The 25,009-nt window shown below is 36.1% G+C and overlaps 1 protein-coding gene across 1 annotated transcript in view; it reads right to left on the bottom strand.

The window, feature by feature from the left end:
- Positions 1–3,974: 3,974 nt before the first annotated feature.
- sage (salivary gland-expressed bHLH) overlaps positions 3,975–25,009 on the bottom strand; it is a 51,047-nt gene continuing 30,012 nt past the window's right edge. Inside the window, exons 3-5 of the mRNA XM_081730001.1 lie at positions 17,967–18,339; positions 16,771–16,903; positions 3,975–5,819 (exon numbers count right to left, since the gene is read on the bottom strand). Coding sequence (XP_081586127.1) covers positions 5,510–5,819; positions 16,771–16,903; positions 17,967–18,339 — 816 coding nt within the window. The 3' untranslated portion in view covers positions 3,975–5,509. The remainder of the gene's footprint in view (positions 5,820–16,770; positions 16,904–17,966; positions 18,340–25,009) is intronic.

Raw genomic sequence — 25,009 nt, forward strand, 5'->3', positions numbered from 1 at the left:
AGGCGATATCTGTATCACCTGCCGACGAATGCCTGCTAGTCACTCACACGTACGGTGCAAGTAGTATCAGTGAGAGTGCTAGCCGTGTGTAGAATGGGGAAGGCGCACGATCTGAGTTTGACCGAGGGCAGTTTGTAATGGCCCGCAGACTTGGCAGGAGAATTTCGGAAACTGCAGGACTTGTCGGGTGTTCGAGAAGTGCTGTGGTGAGTGTCTTCAACAAGTCGCGAAAATAAGGGAAAACGACGTCCAAACATCGAGGGTTGGGCGCCCCCATCTCATTACAGATGTCGAACGTCATAGGCCGGGCAGACTGGTAAAACAAGACAGGCAGCGAACTGTGGCAGAACTACCATCATACTTTATTACTGGGCAAAGTACAAGTGCGTCTGAATACACAGTGCACCGAACACCCCTAACGATGGGCCTCCGAAGCCCATGTCCCATCTATGTGCGAATGTTAACACCACGACATCGGCAACTACGACTGAAATGAACAGATGACCATCGTCATTAAACCTTGGCACAGTGGCAGAGCGATACCTTCTTCATCATGACGATGGGAGGGTGCGAATCCGTCATGTTCCAAGAGAACAGTTCTTTGACACCTGTACTGCGGGACGGAGACAAGCTGGCGGCGGCTTAATTATGCTCCGGAAAACATTCACGTGAGCATCCATGTGTCTAGTGGAGCTCGAGCAAGGCACCATGACAGCCGAGGCGCATCACACACTGCTTGCAGACTACGTACACCCCTTCATAACGACCATGTTTCCCAACGGTAATGGCATTTTTCGAAAAGATGATGCACCATATCACAAGGCCAGGGTTGTGATGGAGTGGTTCGAGGAACACAGGGGCAAGTTCCAAGTGATGTGCTGACCGCCCAACTCGCCTGATCTGAACCTAACCGAACACAAATGGGATGTGATTGAACATGACTTCAGAGCGCATCGTCCCCCTCCCCGGAATTTACGGGAATTAGGTGACCTGTGTGCAAGGGCGTCGATCCTGGGGGCCGAGGGGGCCCGGGCACCCCCAAAGCTCATGAGGGCCCCCGCATTATATTTATGAATATACAATATTTGGCATAATTTGAATACAATTTGTCTTAAAATCCTCATATATATGCCTTCTGCATCTGAATGCCCCCCCCAAATTTACAGAAAAATCGGCGCCCTTGCCTATGTGTACCAATCAACTCTCTCCAGTGACCTTTCAGGGATCATTGCGTCCATGCCAAGACGCGTCGCCTTTGTTATCCGTTCCAAAGTTGGACACACTGACAATAAGGTAGGTAGTCATAATATTCTGGCTGATGTGTGCGTATATTTTAACTCGTATATTTTGTCTCGACTCGAATTTCGAGACGTCTCGACTCGAATTCGAGTCGAGTCGAGACAGAAACATATTTTCGAGTCGAGACAACGTTTTCTCGAGACGAGTCGAGACAGGCTTAAATCTCGACTCGACTCGACTCGTGCGCATTCCTACTACTACCTCTATATTTGAAACCGACCCCTTCGTTCCAATCACCATGGCTTTCGTCTTTCTAACGTTTGTTTTCATCCCATATTCTTCAACGTCCTTCCTCTCAAGTTTTCTAACATCTTATTAATTTTCTTTTCAGATTCCGCAGCATGCGCCATATCATCTGCAAACTGTATACATCTAATCATTTTTTGTACGTTACGAATGCATAAAAAGTTGCAGTTAATTCATATTTCAACAATTTGTTAATGGTTAACAAAAACTAAAAAAAAAAAAGCTAAGATTATTATAAAAAAAGTGAAAATGATGTTTACAAGGCACACACGAATAAATTAGTGAAGAGAAACAAATAAAGAAAAAGAAAAAATACTTCATTATAACACAGAGAAAGATAGTCGATGTATACATATTTTAGTTTCCATTAATTATAATTCATGTTAAATATATATAATAAATTGAATTAAATAAAATTGAATAATTTAGTACCTAATAATAGAAGAGATTATTTGATAATATTATATTAATTTCAGGTTCAAAAGATAAAATCATCCAATTATCGAGAAAAGAGATAATTTGTTTTGATTAAAGACTATTAGAAAGGCGATCTATAAATCATAATTGAAACTTTTTTTTTAAAATTGTCTATCTTCGAGGAGTGGTCGTTATCTTAAAATTTGTGACGTTGTATTAAAATATGTATGGAAGATGTGTTTGTAAGACTTATGGCAACATCAGATCCATACATTTCATCTTTGTGAGAAGAGCCTCAGAAAGAAGTTTAACAAATTATCTGAAAGATGCAGTGAAATTATTATGTTTACCAGCTACTATATCATCTTCTGAGGAATATTTACAAGAAACTTCACCTGAAGATTCACATGGGACAGTTGACAATGATTCCATTGAAGCTGATTATTTTTTTTTGTATATTTGTTTTTTTTTTTAAAAAAAAAACTGAATTGCATTCGTAATTCCATTCCATTGCTTTAATTCTCCAAAAATATCTTACCTAGGTCCATATCCTATTTTTTGCACACTAATTCTTCAGTAGCACTTAATAATTTTTTTTTTGTTGCATAATTTCGAATTTTAATGTGTAATTACACATTTTCAGAAAAATAAACACACTGCTGAAAAAGACTGCACTTATTTAATATAAAAACACATTTACACGTAACGTTTCGATCTTCTAGCCAAGATCCTCATCAGACGTACACTCTGATGGCTAGAAGATCGAAGCTTCACGTGTAAATGTGTTTCTATATTAAATAAGTGCAGTCTTTTTCAGCAGTGTGTTTATTTTTCTGATTTTAATTGCAAGACATTGACTATGATTGTGTGTCAGTATACATTTTCACAAAGACATACTACCGGTATATGTTTATATAATTTAATATTTTTTTTTCAATTCTGATCCGTCATATTGGATCCATCAATTTCAAATTTTCCATTTTGATATCAAATTTGTAATCAGTGAGATAAAAAGCTCCACCATACAATTTTTTTTTGTCACTTTATTCCAGTTTTTCTCAAAACTTGATCCGTCATATTGGATCCACCATTTTGAAGTTTTCAATTTTGACATCGAGTTCGTGATCAGTGAGATCAAAAACCGTAGCACACTCATTTTTTGTGCACTTTCAAAGAGATTTTGAATTTTGGGCACGTTTTAAGCATTTCGTATCACTGTGTGCCGTCTTCATTGTGTAGGCTCTTTTCATTATCTCTTCTAGATTCATAGATAATAAATAATCTTGGAAAGAGACAACATCGCTGGCGAGTTCCACTTCCGATTGCACACTCCGCTGTCATTTATTTCCCTTTCTTAATACTTACTTGTTGGTTCATATGTTTATTGTCTTCGATCTTCCCATTCCAACTCACCCGTTTTTAGAACTCTCAACCACAATTTTGCACAAATTTAGAGTTGAGTTGAGTTGATTTTGAGTTTAACTTCCCTTTCAGCATCGAGGCTATATGAGACGGACCTACTGATTAACGTAGAATCTGAACGACATGAGCCCCCGCCGGGATGCACAAATTTGGAAAGTATAGAAATATATATATACAGCGTGAACCACTTAAAGTGATCCCCTCGTTGTAAGTTTTAAACTAATTGATAGAAATAGCTGAAAATTTTGTACCAAGCAAATATCATAAAGGGGAAAAAGTTTGACGTATCCGATAATATCACCAGGTTAACAGTGTTACCATCTCATTATAAAATTTCACTTTTTAAAATGGCACTTCGACAGGTTGTTACATATTTCAAATCAACATGCAAAACAAAACATTAAAATATTTTTTATCTAGTGTTGCCAACTAAGGATGCTACAGCATCACAAATGTCCAAATTTCGAAGGGCTCTACTACAGTAATAAAGCAACTGAGACAAACAAGGCGATGCATATCTAAAGAAACGTAAGTGTCGAATACTATGACCATGTTATGATGTATTTCGGACAAATAGGTACAAAGTTACAATAAATTTAAAATCTGATTTTTTAAATACAGGTTTTATTTCGAAAAAGTGCTTACATAAGTACCATATCTAAGAATTTAGATGGTTTCCATGAGACAAAACAATCATAATGTTGTTTACAGCTATTTGATATATTCAACCGTTCCGGAGATATGTTAACATTGGTAGAGTTTGCAACACTGCTTATAACGACGAATTTGTAGGGAATATTTAAAGTGATCGTTGTTTTCTTTTGCATCAACGTATAACATTACAGCGATAGTATTTGGTATTTGTAATTACAATAATTTTAAGCAGTGTTGCAAACCTTTTCTGTCACTGTCTTCAGGGAGCTTAATTGACAAGTGTGAAATCGTAACTACTGAGTTCTTACATGGTATCTTTAATACTATTATTATTCTACACTCCTAAATTACATGGGGAAGAAGGTAACCATATTTTCTCTGTCCGTGGTCCAACCTACCTCTGCTATGCAAAGACACATCATAATGCAATAACATTCATTTTCACTTTTTTTTACATCAATGTATGTATTTAATTGATTCAACATTGTTCGTGATCATTTACAATCGACATTTTATTTGTCTGATATTTATAAACAGTTAAGGCAAAGCTATAATAGTGGATATTTCACTTAGTGTTCATATCAGCTAAGGTAAGTCTTTGCTACTTTATTACCTTTTAAAGAAGTTACAACTTTAGTTGTTTAGTTTAGAATATATGAAAATGTATTTCTTAATAAAAATCTGCATTGCAAGCTTTTATTTTAAATCTCGTTTTTAGTACAGCCTCTCTATTTCAAGTGTACCCTTGGAAAATATGTTAAACATATTTCGGGCCCCACTCCGGCCGCCCTCTTACTTAGGAAACCTTCCCCTTGCTTTGGGGAAAGAAGTGAATAATTTCGGCTGTGTTGCCAATTTGTCATTCAGTCGTTTGTTCTCGGCGAGTGAAGATCGTAAGCTACTTAGCATAGTTAACAAGACAGTGCGCAGCGAAGCGCGTCAATCTGGCAACCATGTCAACATCCAACGATTGAAAAATCTCGGCCAAAGCAACTTGTCCCTCCTCTTTCGAGGAAGGAACAGGAAGACATACATCGACAGCAACACCAACAGGGGCACACTTGTAATAGAAAGGCTGTAATAGATGTTTTCAGTGAACTTTTTTTTTAAAACATTTCCCTCACTCTTGGTGTACAGGAAAATGTGATTACGCTTACTCCTACGAAAATTAACTGAATTCATTTGCCGCGCAAAATGTCGAACTGTCTGCTACACACTGTTGCCATGCTTCTTCTGGAGCGAGTTACAAAAATTTAAAATTCTGGTAACACAACAGTGTCCACTCGCGAATCATTAACTGGTTCTCAATTGAGTCACCTACCAACAGCTGTCAAAAATCTATTAGCCTACCGTATAATTACGTGGTCTACCAGAAGTTACACAATATATTAACTGGACGCTTTTGCTTGCAAGTGGGACAAGTTAAACGACAATCTTTTTTTAAACATATTTGATTAACCAACATTAACCGTTAATACTGAATACTATAGTCTGTAGGTGTTGAAGAAATATCATGGGCACCAGTGTGCCAAAAGGTGTCCCCATATCCACCGTCTAAGGAGACGTAAGTCTGTGGAAAGTAAGGTTGACTAAAAGATGTCTCTGGAGACAATCCATGGGAGAAAGGTGACGCGTACGAAGATCCTGAATAATACAAACTCCTGTCGGTTGACCACGACTGGTGGCTGGAGTCATAAAGTCCTCGAGCGTCAAAATCAGTCATGGTTCCTGGATCCAAAGTAAGAAGCGCCTGGAGGTGCCGGATGTATCGGATTGCCAATCTGAAAATTAGAAACAAAAACTCCATGAAAAGACGTGTTAATAAAGTGGAACACTACCGTGCCTATAATATCTGCTTTGTGATTCAGTTTCCTTAAAATAACATAAAGTAATAACTATAAACTATATTCTTTTTATGGTGTTGTGAGTTCAGTAATATTGGCTCTACATTGATTATGTCTGCAATCAGTGGCGTATTTAGGGGGGGCTTCCGGGCTTAAGCCCCACCCCGAAATCTTACTTACTATAGTAAAGTATATGAAATATCTTGCAAAATTTTCACATTTTTAGCCAAAGCCAACCCCGAAACAAAATCGTAAATACGCCACTGTCTACAATAATATTTGACACATCAGATATTATTCACGACGGTAAGCCAATAAGTTACTGCCATATTTTTCTATTTCTTTTCAGGTTGGCTGTACGCTATTATGTGCTCACCAGCAGGTACGTAGCCAAGGGGGAAGTCTGAGGGGTGCGTACAGCGCCCTTCGAAATCAGAAATGAAAAAAATTAAGGAAGGATGAAACAAAAAGAAACGAGAAAAAGAAGAATCATTTTTTTAAAATAAAAATCTACAGCAAGCCACTGGTTACTCTTGCAATACATGGCGGCGAATGAGCGAGATATCCTGAAAAAATCAGGGAATTGGAAATTTCCAGAAAAGTTACGCAATTCTCAGAATTTCTGCTACTAGCCAGGAAAAAATTTCAAGCTTTCGAAAGAAAGAATAGTGACGTTCTGTAACAGTGTGGACATTTATTATCATTATTTTTCTTCATCGCTTCTTTGCAGTATCTAACATGTTATTTCAGAAACAGTTTTCTGCCGTTCCTTTAACATGTCATTTGTAACAGATAGTAGTTGACGGAATAATGAAAACAAAAAAAGTTATGTGGAAGAAATTCTGTTAACATTTCTTTCAACAGAGAAAGGAACCAAGATATTGTAAGATATTTTTACAAGACACTATTGGATATGTACTTTTAGTAATACTTGAGGTCATAATGAAAGGAAAATTGTTATATTGGAATGAACAAAGGAAGGAACGTAAATATTGTAAAATCTTTTTCAATGCTTTTTTTACTCTTTTACTCGAGATTTCTTCATGGTTTGTTACTAAAATACTTACCACCATATCTTCATTTTATTGTCTTAACAAACCAATATATCGTCGCATGAGAACCAGAAGAACTTAACTCCAAAAATGCTGTTTCCGTTTTCTTCATGTTTGGACATAATTTTGAAAGCCCCACTTGGTGTAAATGGAACGTAATGCCATCTCTTCTCCTTGTCGATCATCTGTTGTAATGTAGCTCAATTACCATCTTATTAAAAACACATCTTTCTAAGAAAATAATATTTTTGTCCTCTCGCCTGTAAACCTACGAAAATGGAGTTACGTTCCTCTGGTTCTGATGCGACGATATGTTGCCAGTAAAACATTTTAGAATAATGGAGCCCTTGATGTGATGACCATAGTATTTCATGTCACGGACCCCCCTCCCCTCCTTTACGAAATCCTGGCTACGTGCCTGTCACCAGACGTTAGACGTCACCGTTGACTTCGCCTATGGTAGGTTGCAGCGTTATCACATCAGTCCGCTTTGCGTGTTACGAAGTAAAGATGGCCGCACCACTCTGTATTTGCACCAAAGAAGAACAGCGTTCTTACCAAGGATCTTATAAAATAGAGGATCTGCCCCATATATCTCTTCATCCTATTAAATAATGAAGCCAAAAAACAACCGAGCATCGGCACGTCTGATTGGCTGCTCTCGTTTCCGACATCATCTGATTGGCTACTTTCGTTTCCGCTATGTTTGTTGGCTCAAAACATTGCGATCCTATTGGGCGGAGGGGGCAGAGTAGGGGTGGCGAAACTGTGACGTATGGCTTCAAGATTTTATTTTAAGGGCAGATCCTCTATTTATAAGATCCTTGGTTCTTACATCCGTTCTTTTGTGGTCTGAAGGTGTACCCGGAGCTGAAATTCATAGAAAACTTTCAGCACATTACGGGAACGATGTATTGCCACAGCGAAGCAGCGTTGCCAGATCTAGCATAATGATGTTAGATCTAGCATAATTTGCGTGTCTTTAGCATCTAGCATTTTGCTTTTAGCATCCTGCCTAAATCTAGCATAATTTCAGCAAGTTTATCAAAAAGCCGTAAAACCTGTAGATGAGAAAGAAGTTGGTCGCGGGAAAGAAAAGAACGGCAGAAATGTATCCTCTCACATTGATTCATACAGTCGGTAAACCATACAGGCAGTCTTATTTTCCGAAGTAGGTTAGAAACGGCTTTGGACTTTTTTTTTTTGTGGCTCCACCCAGGGTTTTCTAATCCTTTAACTGCGAGGCATGGGCGGAGCTATGGGGGCCATTCTCCCCCCCAACTTTTTGACAACTTCACTATCTTTATTTCTGACTTCCTGACCATCTTTATTTTGAAATTAAAGGTCCGAGACCGACCAAAAATTTGCCGCCCAGCAGACAATTCCCAACTCCGCTTATGCTGCGAGGTAATTTTCTTTCAAAATATGTAAACAAACACTTTGCATTCATTTATACGATATATAAGCTATTGAGTCTGGCAACGACTGCACTAGTTTAGTTCAGTTAAAGCTTTGGTGCGTGAAGTATTGAGTTCTATCCACGCATTCTTGCGCCCTGCGTATTTTAAGTTACGTTATCGTATCTCAGCTTCGTTTTTCTTTTTTCTTTTAGAACTCCTGAATTAGTAATTATGGGGATCTAGCATAATTTGACCGAATCTAGCATAATTTTGATCATGTTTTGGAATAATTCCGAGCTGTGAGTCTGGCAACGCTGCAGCGAAGTGTTTACCGTGGATTGAACAATTCAAAAGTGGTCGAACGAGCGTGAAGGGTGAGAAAAGAGCAGGGCGTCCAGCTACAGGAAAAACTGACGATATCATTGAACGTATCCGTGACTTGATTCTGAATAACAGACGAGTGACTGTTGATGGAGTGGCAACCCATATAGAGAATAGTCCCAGTTATGCATGTGGCATTATGCATAACAGGCTCAACTTTCACAAAGTCTGTGCGAGATAGATTCCTAAAAATCTCGATGAAGAACACAAGCGAAACCGTGTGAGAATCTGTCAGCACCTACTAGACTGTTATGCTAACGAAGCTGTAGTGTTTCTCAGGCGAATCATCACTGGAGATTACAACAGTATGTTGTATATTTTCACTTGTAAATTATTATTTACTTGTAAATTAGGGCCATAACGCATTTTAAATAGGTACTAGGCTGAATCGGCTATTAGAAGAAGAAAAAGAAGAAGAAATAATATAGTTATGATGTTAATATATAAAAAGATTATTCAAATGTTTTTATGTAATCAAAAATCTCTATGTCGTCGTCATGACAACAAAAATAAATAGAATTATTGAGTGAGTTAAGCAGACATCTTAAAAAATTATGTAGAAAGTAAAATATACACTTATCCATCACATTTATTAAACTAAGTGTATAAAAGGTAATTGATGTGATAAAGGAACCGTTATAAATTGGTGCCGAAGCGCCGAGAGTGAGAAAAGAAGTTGTATCGTTTAGAAGAATAGTAAAACGATCAACATTGAACCCAACATCAATTTCACTATTTTGAGAAGTGGCAAAATAATAAACAGAAATATCATGAGTGCTACGGATAGTAAAGCGACTGATAATCACACTGTCCAGACTGAAAGAAATTCTCCAGAGAACCTGATAGACGTCTTAAGAGATATCACAATAAATTAAGGACCAAGCTCGACGAAGTGATGAGATACAACAAAAAATTAAGGACCAAGCTCGAGATCAGGCTCAAAGAAATGATGAACAGTTTGAGAAGTTAGACCCAAAATAAATGAATCTACAAGCACAGAAGTTAGACCAAAAAATGAATCTACAAGCACAACATTTTGATGAAAAGCTAGAGCAATTGCAGCAACGTAACGACGGCAAATGGGACCAAATCCAAGAACAATTAAATCAGGTGAACCAGCAAATTGCAGCCAAATTTGGACGTTATGATGAAGATATGGAGAAGATAGTACAGAGATGCACCGAGGTTCAGGACTCTGTAGATATTATAGAAACAGCGGTAAATAAACATGCCAATCAAATTAAGCAGTTGTAGGATGAAGTGAACTTCATTAAAGAAAAGTGTACTCATGAGAGTACAGTGCGAAATGGTGGGCACACGAATACTGTACACCCTACATCCATCGGTTGGGAATCTACACGTCATCCCAGAGCAACTTTTGAATGTAATGAATCTTCAAGCTGTAGTGAAGATAGTACCGAAGGAGAAAGGAAAACGAGGCCATCATCCAGGCAGAAACGTAATCACCACAGGTATTTGAAGGCCAATACAGGTAAATCATTACGGTTTAGTGAAGTAAAAGCACTTACTCAATTTAGTGGTGTACCGGAAGATATACCCGCGAGAGGATTTCTTGAAAATTTTGAGGACGAGTGTCAATTTTTAAAGCTGTTACCACTTATACTATTGCCACTTTGTTTAACATGGTTCAAGGTCATTAGAAGCATACCATGATTAGGAGTAGTCTTCATACCTATTCTGATTTTAAGAATGCATTATTATCCAACTATGAGAATGATTTTATGATTGCAAATACGGATGCTTTATTGAGAACGAAACCATTTAATCCTAAGGTTCATAGAAGCATTACTGAATTTGTGGTTTCTACCTAATGAGTTAAGATCATTAAATCCAAGTCATCCTCAATCCCGAATCGTTGCTTCTATTCAAATTCTATTACCTTTCAGGTTACAACAGTTATTAATGTCTGCACAGTGTATCAATTTCATTCATTTGATTATGCTTATTCAAAATTATGAAAGTCAATCTGCAGTACAAAATGGTAATAGAGGGCAGGATAGAGGTCAAGGTAATTCTGTTCGTAACCATATACAGTATGCTCCTGTTCGCAACTTAAATGTGCAATCTGAAAATACTTCTAACTCATATCGTTTTAATAGTGGAATAAATAGTCACAATGTTACCGGTGACGAAACCTAATCGTAGAAATGGAATACCGTATAGTGAGTTACATACTGTTTTTTTTTGACATAATGAAACAGTTGTTAACAGAAGCATTAAAAAATATAACAGGTACACTCATGTCCAAAACTATTGTCGTATGTCTATAAATATGTTGTTGTAGGAATATAATTTGATAACGAATCCGCCCGATATTTTTTTGCAATGTTAATATGTGTATAATCGGCAAAGACATGTATGTGGCAAATTTCATGTCAAAAGAGCAGTAAATAAGAACAATAAAACGAAAATAAAACTTTCTTGTCCATTTAGCAACATTTTGTTTTAATCATTCTAATTTTCGTATTTATAATGCTTTTCCTATGAAATTTACGACAAATATACATTTCCCGATTATACACATAGTATCAGTATTAAAAGTACCCTGCAAAATCATTATCAAATTAAATTCTTACAAGGCCGTTATAGAAATGCTACAATCATTTTAGACATGACTGTACACGTATAGTACCAGGAACTGTATTTTAAAAAAATAAATATGCTTAAAAAAAGCAGCACATGTTCAGTCTGAAACAGATGAGACTGCTTTTTTTTAAAAAAAATATTTCAATTTCCCTTTATAGAGATAAGGTGGATAATGGCTAGGCTACTATCCCGGGATTCGTCTGGTGAAACCGAGGGCGGACATTGGCACATTTTCTGTTCAGCTCATTTTTTTCTGTTTTCATTCTACTTTATTTAACTTCTTCTGCACTAGCCGCTACAGTGAGCAAAGGCTCAGTCCAATCAATATCTGTTCGACAGGCCATACTTCTCCTGAACTGCAGGGCCCATTATTTCTGATTCCGAACGCCTGCGAAACGAATAGTTTCACATGTTCTTTTCTATTTCCATTACCTATTCTTACACCAAATTGGGTGCAATTATCTCTGAGTGATATCGTGCCCTTCCCTCGTAAGTAAAAGTTCCTGGCGTTCTTACTGATTATGTCATGTAATACTACCGTAAAAATACCGAGGTGGTATCAAATAAATCAGCCTCAGTGCTTCTTCTTTGCATATTCTTTCACTTATTATAGCTATATTAAAAATACAAATATAAAAATACAAATACAAACTTAGCCCTCTCCTGTGAAAAATCCCCTGGATGTATTCTTTAAGAAAAAATCAAGTCAGGAAAACGGAATGTACACTAGTGCGTACTTAATAGGTGGCTGCTTATGAAAGTTTGTCTTCTAACTCAAATAATCCAATGAAAAATATGTCATCCATCTTCCATCAGTTCCTTAAGGTTTGTGATCGTCTCATCACCATTTCATTTTGTCTGCAGTCGATAACAATTATACCTTTCATAAGTAGTTACCTTCGATGTTCTCACTATCGTACATTAGGTTATCCTGACCTGAATTCTTTTCACAAAGATACAGCTGTTAAGAAATCTTTAAACCAACAAATTCATATCAATGTGCATTTTATTGTGTCTTACAAATATAAACTTATGAAAACATAGACTTCATAATCGTATTTCTCGTAAAGTTCCAGCCCCATTGATATATTACAGACTCCCTTCCTATTTTTTTTTAAGTCGAGCGAGATACTAGATGGCAGCCATGATAGATGTCAAATGCACTCTGTAAAGAAAAAATAGCGACACTTGCTCGGATATGGTTTTCGCAACATACAGTACTTTAATCAGGCACGTAGCCAGGATTTCGTGAAGGGGGGGGGGTCCGAGGCATGAAATACTGTGGTCATCAAACCAGAGGCGCGATCATTCTAAACTATTTTATTGAAACATATATTGGTTCGTTTAGCCTGGATTTTCTAATTAAGGGGGGGGGGGGGTAACATGAAATACTAAAGGCCCAGGAGCTCGATCAATCTAATTACTTCATTGGCAACATATATTGGTTTGTTAGAAGAATAAAATGAGAATATGTTATTAAGTATTTTAATAAACTATGAAGAAATCTCGAGTAAAATAAAAAAAAAACGTATTTAAAAATATTTTACAATACTTACGTCCTTCCTCTCTTCATCCAAATATAAGAATTTTCCTTTTATTATGACTTCAACTATTACAGGGTGTTTCTAAACAATACCGACAACGTTTGGGAGATAAGTACTGATATCAAGATGAGACAAAAAGTATAGACCAACCTGGGTGCACAAAGGCTTCCTTTCGGAGTTATAGGTTCCCGAGAACATGAAAAACTGAACTTTTAAGGCCCATAGCTCGAAAAGTATGGGACCTATGTGCCCTATGCAAATTTCCCTGTTTCAGAATCCTGCGGTACCTCCGCAACAATTTTTATAGAGGTAGTTGGTGAGTACTTCAAATTATATGCCCGTAACCAGACCTCCTCTATAAAAATTGTTGTGGAAGTACCTCAGGATTCTGAATCATGCATTTTTGGATAGGGCACATAATAGTTCCTAAAGGAAGTCTTGACCCGACCACGATAGGTCCTATAATTGTGAGGCTATGGATCTTTAAAGTTAATTCTTTCATGTTTTCGCAGCCTTTAAGTCCGAAAGGAAGCATTTGTGCACCCATATAGGTGTATACTTTTTGTCTTATTCTAGTGTCAGGAATCACCTCCCAAACCACCACCTTGTCGATGTTGTTTTGAAACGCCCTGTATAAAAAGTACATTTTCACTATTATAAAAAGTACATACTCAATAATGTCTTGCAAAATATTTCTCAATATCTGCATTCCTTTCTCTGTTGAATCAAGTGTTAACAGAACTTTCTTTCCTCATAAATTTTTGTTTTTATTTTTCTGTCAACTACTGTCTGTTCCAAATGACAGGATAAAGGAGCAGTAGAAAATTGTTTTTGAAATAACACATTTGATACTGCAGAGAAGCGATAACAAAATATTAGGGTCTATTATATATATACATATAAAAAATCCACGCTGTTACACAACGGCACTATGCTTCGGAAGCTTGAATTCTCCCAGACTAGTAGCAGAAATTCTGAGAATTCCGTAACTTTTCTAGAAATTTCAAATTCCCTGACTCTGCCAGGATATCTCGCTCACCTCACCACCATATATTGCAAGTAATACAAATCTCCTAATAGGAAAGAGTAACCAAAAGCTTTCTGTAGTTTTTTTGTTTTTATTTTTAACGCTGATCCTTCTTTTCCTCATTTTACTTTGTTTTATCCTTCCTTATTTTTTTTCATTTCTGGTCTCGAAGGGGGGGGTCCGGACCCCCCGGACCCCCCCCCTTGGCTACGTGCCTGCTTTAATCAATATGATTTTTTACATAAATTCCTGATAATATTACAATGCATATTCCTAATGAGCAGTTCATTCTTAATACTTGCGCCAGAGTTTCAGGCTTTTGACATGCATTTAATGAATTTATATGCATATATAAGTAGCTATGTGTGTTTTGAGCAAAATCGTTTATAGGAAGAGTTATACACAAAACTGAAAAAGATCAACAAAATAGCAGAAAACAATAAATGGAATTTCTTGAGGGTAAGACATATTGTGTGCAAACATCGGGAAGTACCATACACCAAACTAGTATTTTGAATGTGCATCATGGGGTTTCTGCAGTGCAGCGAATCATCGGAGCCCTTTGTTACCAAGGCTATTGCAAAATGCAACCTCAATTTCACGGAATAACACCCGGATTATCTGTTCCTTGAATTTCATTCTATTTGAGATAGTTGTCTATTGAATCTTCTGCTCATATTGATCCACAAATTTTTAACTGGATTCATGTCAGGTGAGTTTGTAGGCCACATGAGTCTAGAAATAGTCATATTCTTGAACCACATATTAACGATTTTCGCGCGGTTACATGAAGCATTATTGTCCTGGAAAAGGAAGTAGTCCAAATTTTCTTCAGAAAAGTCATTTTTAGCTGTTGTAAGAACTTTACGTACCAGAATTTGAAGATATTTTCGTGCATCAAACGATCCTTCATATATATCCGTCGTTCTGACGTCTTGCCGACGAAACTCATGCCATCACTCAGTAACTGAATATTTGCATCTCTTAAACAAAATCCTTGACAACTTCCTTGGTTGTTCGTATCCACAACATCACACCACCATCGTTTCCCACTATTCTAAACTCCTTTTCAACGAAGAAAACGACGTGCTTGCAGTTATCATAAGTCCAAGTTGCATATCGACTCACAAAACTACATGTTGAAGTCCTCTGTGTTTTGTCAGTTTCGCCTTTCTACGCGGTTTCTTCTTTCTAATATCCTCTTCATACAGTCAAGACAATACAGTTGTACAAGTAACTGCAGTTCCAAGATCATGTCAAACTACAGAAGCGATTCTTGGTGAAATCACTCCTTAAATCTGCAGTGCTATTGATTTCATTTAGCAATCTGCTCTGGGTAATGCTTTCTTTTTTCTTTCACACTGTTGACAAAGGGACGATTTGTTATGCTGTTTCCACTTGTGAATTATTCTTCCTGTCCTAGAATGATGGATTTTCAGTACTCCATCTATTCCCTTAGAGATTTGCCTTAGTTGCGCAAAGCAAGAAATATTCTTGTTCACATGGCAACAAGTAACATTTCTTGCCCATCTTATTTGTTTACAATCCACATGTAGCAACAATATCACACACAAACAACGCTGCACGACAACGATTTTGCCACTTAACACTGTCCAAATAATGAGAAAGCAAAGAACAATCTTAAAATGCTATTTACCTCAGCCTACACATCACAAATGCAATGTAGAATTCTCACTACAATAATTTACGAGACGCACTCAGTGCCATCTAGCGAAAATATTACTGATACACAAACAATTGGCAAGCGATGTCGTATACCACAGGTGTCAGATAACGCAAATGAACTATCCCACTATTCATTTCCTTCTATTCCTCTTCTAACGGTCTGCAACTATGGTTTTCAGTGTAAGTTAGCTTGAGAAATGAGGTGTCGCTATTTTTGATTCACAAAGTGTAGATGTCTACTTCGTCCCAGTGTTGGTTAATGTTTTTGTTTTTCACCCTTTTACACGTTTTACAAATAAAATGAAATTTTCAAACTTGAAACACATTATCAACACGTTATGGCTTATTCTAATCAATCAGGTTTTTGGCCGCTGCGACTGTCTTTACGGGCGGAAGCACTTTAAATTTTGCTTACGCTCGTTTCTTGATATTCCACACTTCTCTGCCATGTTAGGTCAAGAAACTAGATTTCCCGACATCGATAAGTCGGAGAGAAGATATAGACAAGTCAATAAGTAAGAGAAGAAAACTATGAAATACTGGTACAGAACTTTCTTGAAAAATTGCGAAGTACAAGGGTGAAATATGTATTTTAATATGCATTCACTATCTGCATTTCCATTTGAGTTATTTCTCTGAAAAATTAGCTGCTATAAGCAATGAATAGAGTGACCGTTTTCACCAGAACATTGTGCAGATGGAAAAACGTTATAAAGGGAAATGGGTATAAAAACTATACCAACAGGAAGAGCGCAATATATATACAGACCTTAGTGCAAGTTAATTGTAAGCCGGGGGCCCCGCAAAATGTTTCCAATCGGGCCTCGCACCACCTAAGGCCGGCCCTACCTGCCGTAGTAGGTACAGTGTCAGAAAAGCCGGAATCTACAAATTTTCCATCTAAATGTGCTCGATTTTTCTTTTCGTGCACAGATCAGCACCTTCCTCGTTACAGACAAATGAAATCATTATGAGAAGTGAAAATTCAAAAATCTGGAATCAAGTCTTATAAAGGTCTGGTAATTTTAATTATTGTTTGGCATAATCACTATTATGGTAATTAGCGAGGAAAATGTCTATATTAAATGAAGAAATTATTTTATGCAACATTACAAAGAAACTAAGTATGTACATTTTGAAAGTAGTGTCTATGGTCTATAATCACTAAACTTAAATGTAGAATGTACTCACCTGAGAGATTCAATTTTTGAAAGCTTTTTTCCTGGAGGTTTACACAGGGGCAATCGTTCCCTCAAAAGATCAAACGCTCTGTTCATATCTCGCATTCTCGTTCTTTCTCGATCACAGGCGGATTTTTTGTAATCTGTAAATACATCATATAAAGAAGTAAGTTGCACAGGAACGGATGCATCTCTGGTTTTACATTCAACTCATGCATGACAAAAAATGACGAAACTGGTTTAGATTTTGCATATCTTTTCTAAAACCAAGTATAGTGTTTTTCCTCACGCAAACTAAGATCCTTGGTAAGTTAGTCGATAGGTTAAAGTTTAACGTATTCTTCAGCATCGAGACTGTATGAGACAAGTCTACTTTTCAAGGTATGAACCCTACATTGCCCCTGAAATGGGAAGATTATTTAAGTATATATTATACTTCTCGTATTCTTAAAGCAGATATCTCAAACATCCGAAAATGAATCATATTTGCTTGTCTTATGAAGAGAACTACTGAGTTTTCTAAAGAGAAATAGGTGGCTGTGAAACTACTTGGAAATTGGAAAATTGCAAAATAAGCTTTAGTGTCAGTCTGTAAAATTGGAAGATGTAAAATGTATTTTAGGGTGAAACTGTAAAATTACAAGATGTAAAATAAGCTTTAGGGTGAAATTGAAATCCCAAGATCTAAAAACGTTTTAGGACGGGACTGTGAAATCACAAGGTTTAAAATGAGTTTTAGGATGAGACTAAAATCACAAGGTCCAAAATAAGTTTTAGGATGAGACTGTGAAATTGTAAGGCACAAAATAAGCTTTAGGAATGAATAAATGAATAGGCGTTTAATGGGGACGTCAGCAGCGTGTCCATTTGTCCATTTTAGGAAAAATCAGCTTTATGATGAGACTGTGAAGTCTCAAAGGGCAAAATACTTTAGGATGAGACTGTGAAATCGCAATGCGTAAAATAAGCTTTAAAATGATACTGTGAAATCGCAATGCGTAAAATAAGATTTAGGATGAATCTGTAAAATCACAAGGTCTAAAATAAGTTTCAGGACGAGACTGTAAAATCTCAAGGTATAAAATAAGATTTAGAATGAATCTGTAAACTCGCAAGGTCTAAAATAAGTTTCAGGATGAGACTGTGAAATCACAAGGTATAAAATAAGCTTTAGAATGAAATTAAAGGTGAAAAATTAGTTCTTACCTTTTTCTTGAGTACAAGTTCCTCGCCATGAACTATTAGGAACCGTCTGAATCGTTACCACATGACTCTGCATCGAAGATTCCACTTCGACAGGAGGAACTTTGATCGTTCCTTTTGGTTCATACCGGGAACTGCTTGCCACTACTTTGGAACTAGAAGCTTGGTGGTAATCGGTGACAGTACTTCCAATGGTGAAAGCGCCAAGCGAAGAAGAGGAATCGAAGTTGTAAGATGTCGATGCTATTGACTCTCCATTGGTTGGCGCCAAAGGTTCCAATGACGTGTATGTCATTGTTAAAGGCACTAACTCACTGTTGCCGTCTTCACTTGTCACTAGTTCTGAATACTGTTTGTCGCCGAGAGATGTGACTACCTGAAATAACAACATACTAATAAGAATAAATTTAGTTCGACTTTAGAATTCAGCAAAACCATTTCCAAACCTCTTTTTCTGCATTCTGCATATTTTCCACTTTTAATTTATCTTGGTTAAGAAAGAAGCTGATGGATTATTTGTAATTATCTATCTATCTATCTATCTATCTATCTATCTATCTATCTATCTATCTATCTATATATATATATATATATATATATATATATATATATATATATATATATATATATATATATATATATATAAACATAAATATGAATTCATTTAAATGCTTTTATCACCTATTTTCGGTTACATACGGTAACAGAAAGACTATCTGTTTGCTAAAGCAAGCAATACATGAAGAATTGCATCGAACAGGCCCCAAAAGCGAAACAGGCCAGCCAACGCAACAGCAACATCCAATATCGGAGCGGTAAAGGAAAATCATTATGTCGGACCTCGATCATCATAGGATCGAAAAAGTTGTCAACTTTTCAGATGCATTTTAATCGTTAAAAGAGAACAACTGCAAATCCAAATACGCTAGACCTGAGGAAATAAGTTACGCTACTGCAAGTTCTACATTTGGATCATGAATTTTCGAAAGTCTGCAAACAGGGACAAAGAGACATTTATTCAACTATAAAGAAACTAAACAAAGTGGATGCAGATTGAAGCAGCTACTACCAAGGGCGCCCATGTTGTGGTTTCCAAGGGGGACAAGTGTAAACGACATTTCAAATATAGTTTCAAATTTTGCTGAAACTAATGTAAAAATTCTGTTGGGTTTTCGATATTCTCAAGTATAATTTCCTCTTAGGGGGGGGGGCGAGCACCCCACCTTGTTCCCCCCTGATGGGCGCCCTTTACTGCTACACAATAGATTCGGAGTCAAAAATTGGCAGTTAACAAGGTATAACTGCCGACCATACAAAATCTATTTCAAAGGATTAAGAGTGAATCTATAAGTGCCTTTGAACTAATTTTGTCATATATTATAAATATTAAGTTTCAGTTCTGAAAGTATACATAATAAATTGTAAGAAAGCAAAAATTGATTTTTAAAAAATATAATATAACTAGTGATCCTGTACATTGTAAAAACGATCGATTCTCTCTCTTCCCTTTCACGAATTTCAACTGCAAATTACAGGAAAAAGTCTCTAATCTCTAATATACTATATTTTATAAAAATCGAATTACTTTTATGAAATATATTTTATTTAAAATCAGACGGATTCACTCCTTCTTAATTTATCCATTTAATCTCAGAGTAGTACAAACAATTGGGAACCCACAGAAACAATAAGGCCATATTCCACCAAAATTGAGTTTCTATTTATTTTACGAAAAGTTATCGTCGAAAATAGTTTTTAAAATCATAAGAGGGCTTAGGTGAGTCCTCATTTTCCTCTGACTGCAATTCTGAGCAATGCCAATTGTGTAAAAGCATCAATAAGCATATGAATCATATTGTGTCAAAATTGAATAATTCTTACGAAATGTTGTAATGATATATATACAGGGTGGCCCATTTTAATCTTTCCACGGAAATATCTCGAAAAGGGTTGAAAATAAATGAACTAAACAAAAACTCAAATAGGAAATAGAATGGGACAAATCGAATGGTGATGTCGCGGTGCTCCAGGGCCGCTCTTCAAGGGGTCCCGGGGCCCAACTTTAAAATTTTAAATCAAAACATGGAGCGAGTGACATCTCGTTCGATAGATCTTAAAAAACTAAAAAGGGATGTGGCAAAAGATTTTTCATATCGGTCACAGTATTCAAAATGGCCGCCAAGATATGTTGCCTGTATCAGATAAACGTCCAGTAGCACTAAAACGAAAACGGTTGCACATATATGAACCAAAACAACTCAAATAGAAAAGCCACCGGGCAAATCGAATGATGTCGCGGTGCCTCCCAGGGCCGCCTTTCATGGGGGCCCAGGCCCAACTTAGAAATTTTAAATGAAAATATGAGTCAAGTGATACCTCGTTCGATAGATCTTCATACACTAAACACCGTTCTGGCAAAAGATTGATCATATAGGTCAACGTTTTCAAAATGGCCGCCAAGACATGGTGCCTGTATCAGATAAAACGTCCAGTACCATTAATATGAAAACGGTTGAAGATAACGGATGAACAGAATAAAACTCCTATAGAAAATCACAGAGGGTATTTATCATTCCAGGGCTTGAAAATGTTGCAACAGAGGAGAAGATGATTAGAGTAAAAGTGCCATAATGCAAGGGAGGAAATCTAGTTCCTAAAAAATCATCGTTCCAGCGTCCTCCGTAAGTGGGTGAAGCGGGACGGGAAGGAACGGTGAAATTGCAAGTGAGAACCTTAGTTTTTGCAAACTGTATCTACACAACAAAATTATCTGAAATGTGATTTTATAAGAGATAGATGTCTGTAATGGGAAAAAGTAGGTAAAATTTTTTGTTAAATGGTACCTTCCATTTTCATTGCAGGGAATGATTTGTGCAGAAATGAATCAACTGAAATGCGAAACCAATTTGTCGAACAATACAATTTTAGAACAACATGAACAAACGTTGATTTTGCTCAAAAGTCGTCTGCACAATATTGGTTCATTACATTACCAGTCACTTGTACACCCAAGTGTTTCAGACAAACCATATCTATTGCAAGTAAAGTGGGGTTCTCATTTGAGATTTTACCATTCATTTTGTAACGTTAATTCTGTCGTCAGCTACGTTACATATGCTCTGATTCTAAATGTTTATGCAATACACAAGATTATCTAGAATAACTCAACACAGTTATGCACTTCAAATATATATTATTACGTTTCAACTTATATCTCGTCGCCGCAGTAAAATATTATACATTCAGATTACACAAGATGGTTCCTCGTTACATCTATATTTTTCTAGTTACCATAGCAACGACATTAAACAGATCAACAAATCGTCATAGCAACGACAACAAGCAAGATCTCAATATAATACAAAATATTTAAATTATTTATTTATGTAATTTATTTTCCTTTTTCTTGATAGCTTTTGCCCTTTAAATAGCTCCTTTTGCCCGTAAATAAAACTGATACTTTAAAAGTTCATAAGAAATATACATTATCGTTGTATAATGGCTCCCGAATTAATGGGACTTCTTTACATTGATCACAATTAAAGAAAAAACCCTGGACAGTTAGAATTTCGTATACAATAGTTACCTTAGCTTTTGAATAACCCTCATATATATATAAATTACAAATCATAAAATAACATATCATTTTCAATTTTTATATTTATTCCATAATCAATTTAATTTAAATCTATAAAATTACCGACGATAATGAGATATTCAAAATGTGGTACGTTTGTTGGTTATTTTAGATCCTAAATAGATTCTTTAATTGGATGTCATTTATACTTATTAATAAAGTTGGTGTACGTTAAAATACAACTTAACTTACTCCATTTATTCGGGCATAGTTAGCATAAATTTGATAGACAATATTTGTATTGATGCATAAATGTAATTGCATATAATAAGAACGAAGTAGAATTACAATGAAATCAGAACAATATTCAAAGTGAAACAAAACGACTCAAATAGAAAAGCCAATTAATATCACAAAAAGAATAATCACAAAATAAAGAATGGGTTACACTAATGATTAATCTGAAACTTCGATATTATCGATATAATCTTAGATAAGACTTCCGGAGGAACTAGCTTTTCAACTAATTGCATCCATTTATTTTTGGTATGCTCTGACGGGCCCCATAACTTTAGTTCGTCAATATTTCGTAAACCCAAAAGTTTACCAGTCTTTACATCCATTAATTCGAAAACTTTAGGGTTAACTTATCTAATGCATAAATAAGGTCCAGCATATAGATCTCAGAACTTATAAATTCTCTTCAATGATGCATCATTTTGTGGATGTAACCTTACAAAAACTAATTCATTGATTTGAATTTTGGATCTACCTGTCTGTTGATCTTCGATCTTTTGCTTTCTCAAGAGAAATTTTCGTGTAGTACGAAGATGTACCATATTGACAAGTTGTGAATAATCCAATTCATTATTCTCATTAAGTTTGATATTAAAATGCTGTTCTATGGTTTTTATTGAATCGGTTCCATTATGAATATTCGCCGGAGTAACTCCCAAAATATCGGAAACGGAATAGTTTAAAAAGTAGGTAATTTCCGTGAAGTACTTAATCCAATCGGTATGTTTATTTTTGCAACAGTGTCGAAATAACATACCAAGATTTCGATTAACATTCTCAACGATAAAGCTGCTAGGATGGTATGGAGTAACAAAATGTACTCTAGTATTGGCATTATTCATCACACAGATAAATACATTACAGTGAAGTTGCCCACCGTTATCGCACAAAATATGTTCAATCGGAGCACAATGTGTTATGTACACATTCAAAATCCGATGTACAATTGCAGATAAAGTTGCTTTTTGTAAAGGATACGCCACTTAATATCTTGTAAACACATCTATGAAAGTCAGAAGAAAAGTATCACCAGTAGGTAGTGTTGTAAATAAAAAAAACGTTCGTATTTTTTCAGAAATGTACGTTCTTTTTTTAAAAAAAAAACATTGCCTCTCGTTTTTTTCCTAAATTTCGTTTTTTTTCAAATAGTCATTTGTAATTCATCTTACGTCTATATAAGTATGAAATATTTTTATGTTGGTGTAATCACTGTAAACTGCAACATAAATTAAATGCTAGATACTGATACGCTACAAATATTTTACAGTTTATATGAGTAGCATACCTATTAACAATTCGGGTTTCAGCAGTTTTCATCAACATCAACTAAGAAATAAAAGCAGAAATGAAATTTTGTTTTTTCGTGAAAGCAGGCCTTTAATAAGTACGAAAATAATGTCACAAACAGTATAAAATTCAAATAACTTGTCTAAAGGTAAAAACTAATATTAATTTGCCTAATATTAGTTTTCTAAATATAATATATGAATAATTTGTAGACTAGATATATATGACATGCAGAGCCGGCTCTACCGTATGTGCAACACGTGCATTTGCATGAAGCGGCAAGTTTGGACGGTCCGGCAAAATCTGTCATAAGTATATTATTTAAATTAAATATTTCTTGTTGGAAACAGATTTCATGATAATGGCAGTTACATTTACTAAGCTGATCTATTTGAATACTACATTCATGAATTAGGAACCGCGGTGGCTCAGTGGTAGAGCGTTCACGTCTGGTGCTTGCGGCCCCGAGTTCGATCCCAGCCCCGCCAAGTGAACTTTGTGGTGGACAAACACCGTGTGCGTGGGTTTTCTCGGGGTTCTCCCGTTTCCTACCACTTTCTTCATTCCACCATTTCATTCATTACTCATCATCACCGTCTCCTTTAGCCTAACCGGCATAACCGCGGGACGTAAAACTCAAAGATTTCATTTTACATTCATAAATTATGTTTAGGTTGCATTAGTTTAAGGTCACATGGGCAATGCTAAAGCAAATGGTCGAATAAATCCGAGCACAAATTGCTTGATTGTTGTCAAATGCAAGAATTCAATTCTCGAATATTAGCGAATATCTGTTCCATTTAGTAAGTTATCACAATTTTGATATGACAACTAGTTTTGTTTTTGTTAGAAACAAGTTCCTTATCACTGAAGGTAGAAACAAGTTTTTTTAATGTTAACAGATGTAGAAGAAAAATCAAGAAATAAAAATAAAAGAGCAAGTTGCACTGGAATTGCAAACTGATACATTGAGATTGAAGCTCGATATTGAATTCTATAAAAAGGATTACCATCTTTCCTCTGCAAGTGTGTTTGCTTTATCTTTCACTAACATAATAGATTAATATTTAAAGAAAAAAACAAACACAACGGGATTGCGTTTTTAGTAAGTATTTAAGCCTTTCTGAGTGCAACTGCACTTACCATCCCCTTTGTTGTTTATGCTGGAGTAGCATACTTAATATCATGACTTTTAAGATTTGTTCTTTCTGCAGAGAGGGGGAGGCGGCAAATTATGCCATTGCACGGAGCGACAAATTGCCTAGGGCCGGCCCTGATGATATGTATATACAAGACATGAATATAGGATGACACAATTTGAAGTAATGCAGGGTGTTTTAAAATTAATATTAGGGTTTTGAAACTTTGTAGTATCTATTACAATTAACTTACAATTATAAATATTATATCAAATGAAATTGCAACTAGAACAGTTTTGTACTCACGCATGTACATGCGTTATTTCTTCTGTCTGCCGTTAGAAGGAGCAAGTAGCAAAGATGGAGACTAGAGAGCAGAAAGCTTTTTGTGTTTTAATAAAGACTGAATCTGTACAGTGCAACCGTCTGTGTGAAGAATATTAAGGAGACACTTGCAACTACGTCCTTATCGTTTGCAGTTGCTACAGGTCTAAAGCCTATAGACTAACGGTTTACGTGCCAATTTCGCAAGTGAAATATTGCTGCATAACAATGAAGATTTTCTGGATTGTGTCGTCTTCAGTGATAAATCGACATTTCACCTAAGAGCTAATGCTAACACTTATAATGTTTGCATCTGGCCGTCAGCAAATCCTCAGGAGATGGTGTAGTTGAAACGAGACTCCCCTAAATTGAATGTGTTTTGTGCCATGTCGGAAGGTTTATGAGCCTTTCTTGTCTATCGA

Source organism: Thermobia domestica, chromosome 11, assembly GCF_964235325.1.
Source record: "Thermobia domestica chromosome 11, izTheDome1.hap1.1, whole genome shotgun sequence".
NCBI lineage: Eukaryota > Metazoa > Arthropoda > Insecta > Zygentoma > Lepismatidae > Thermobia > Thermobia domestica.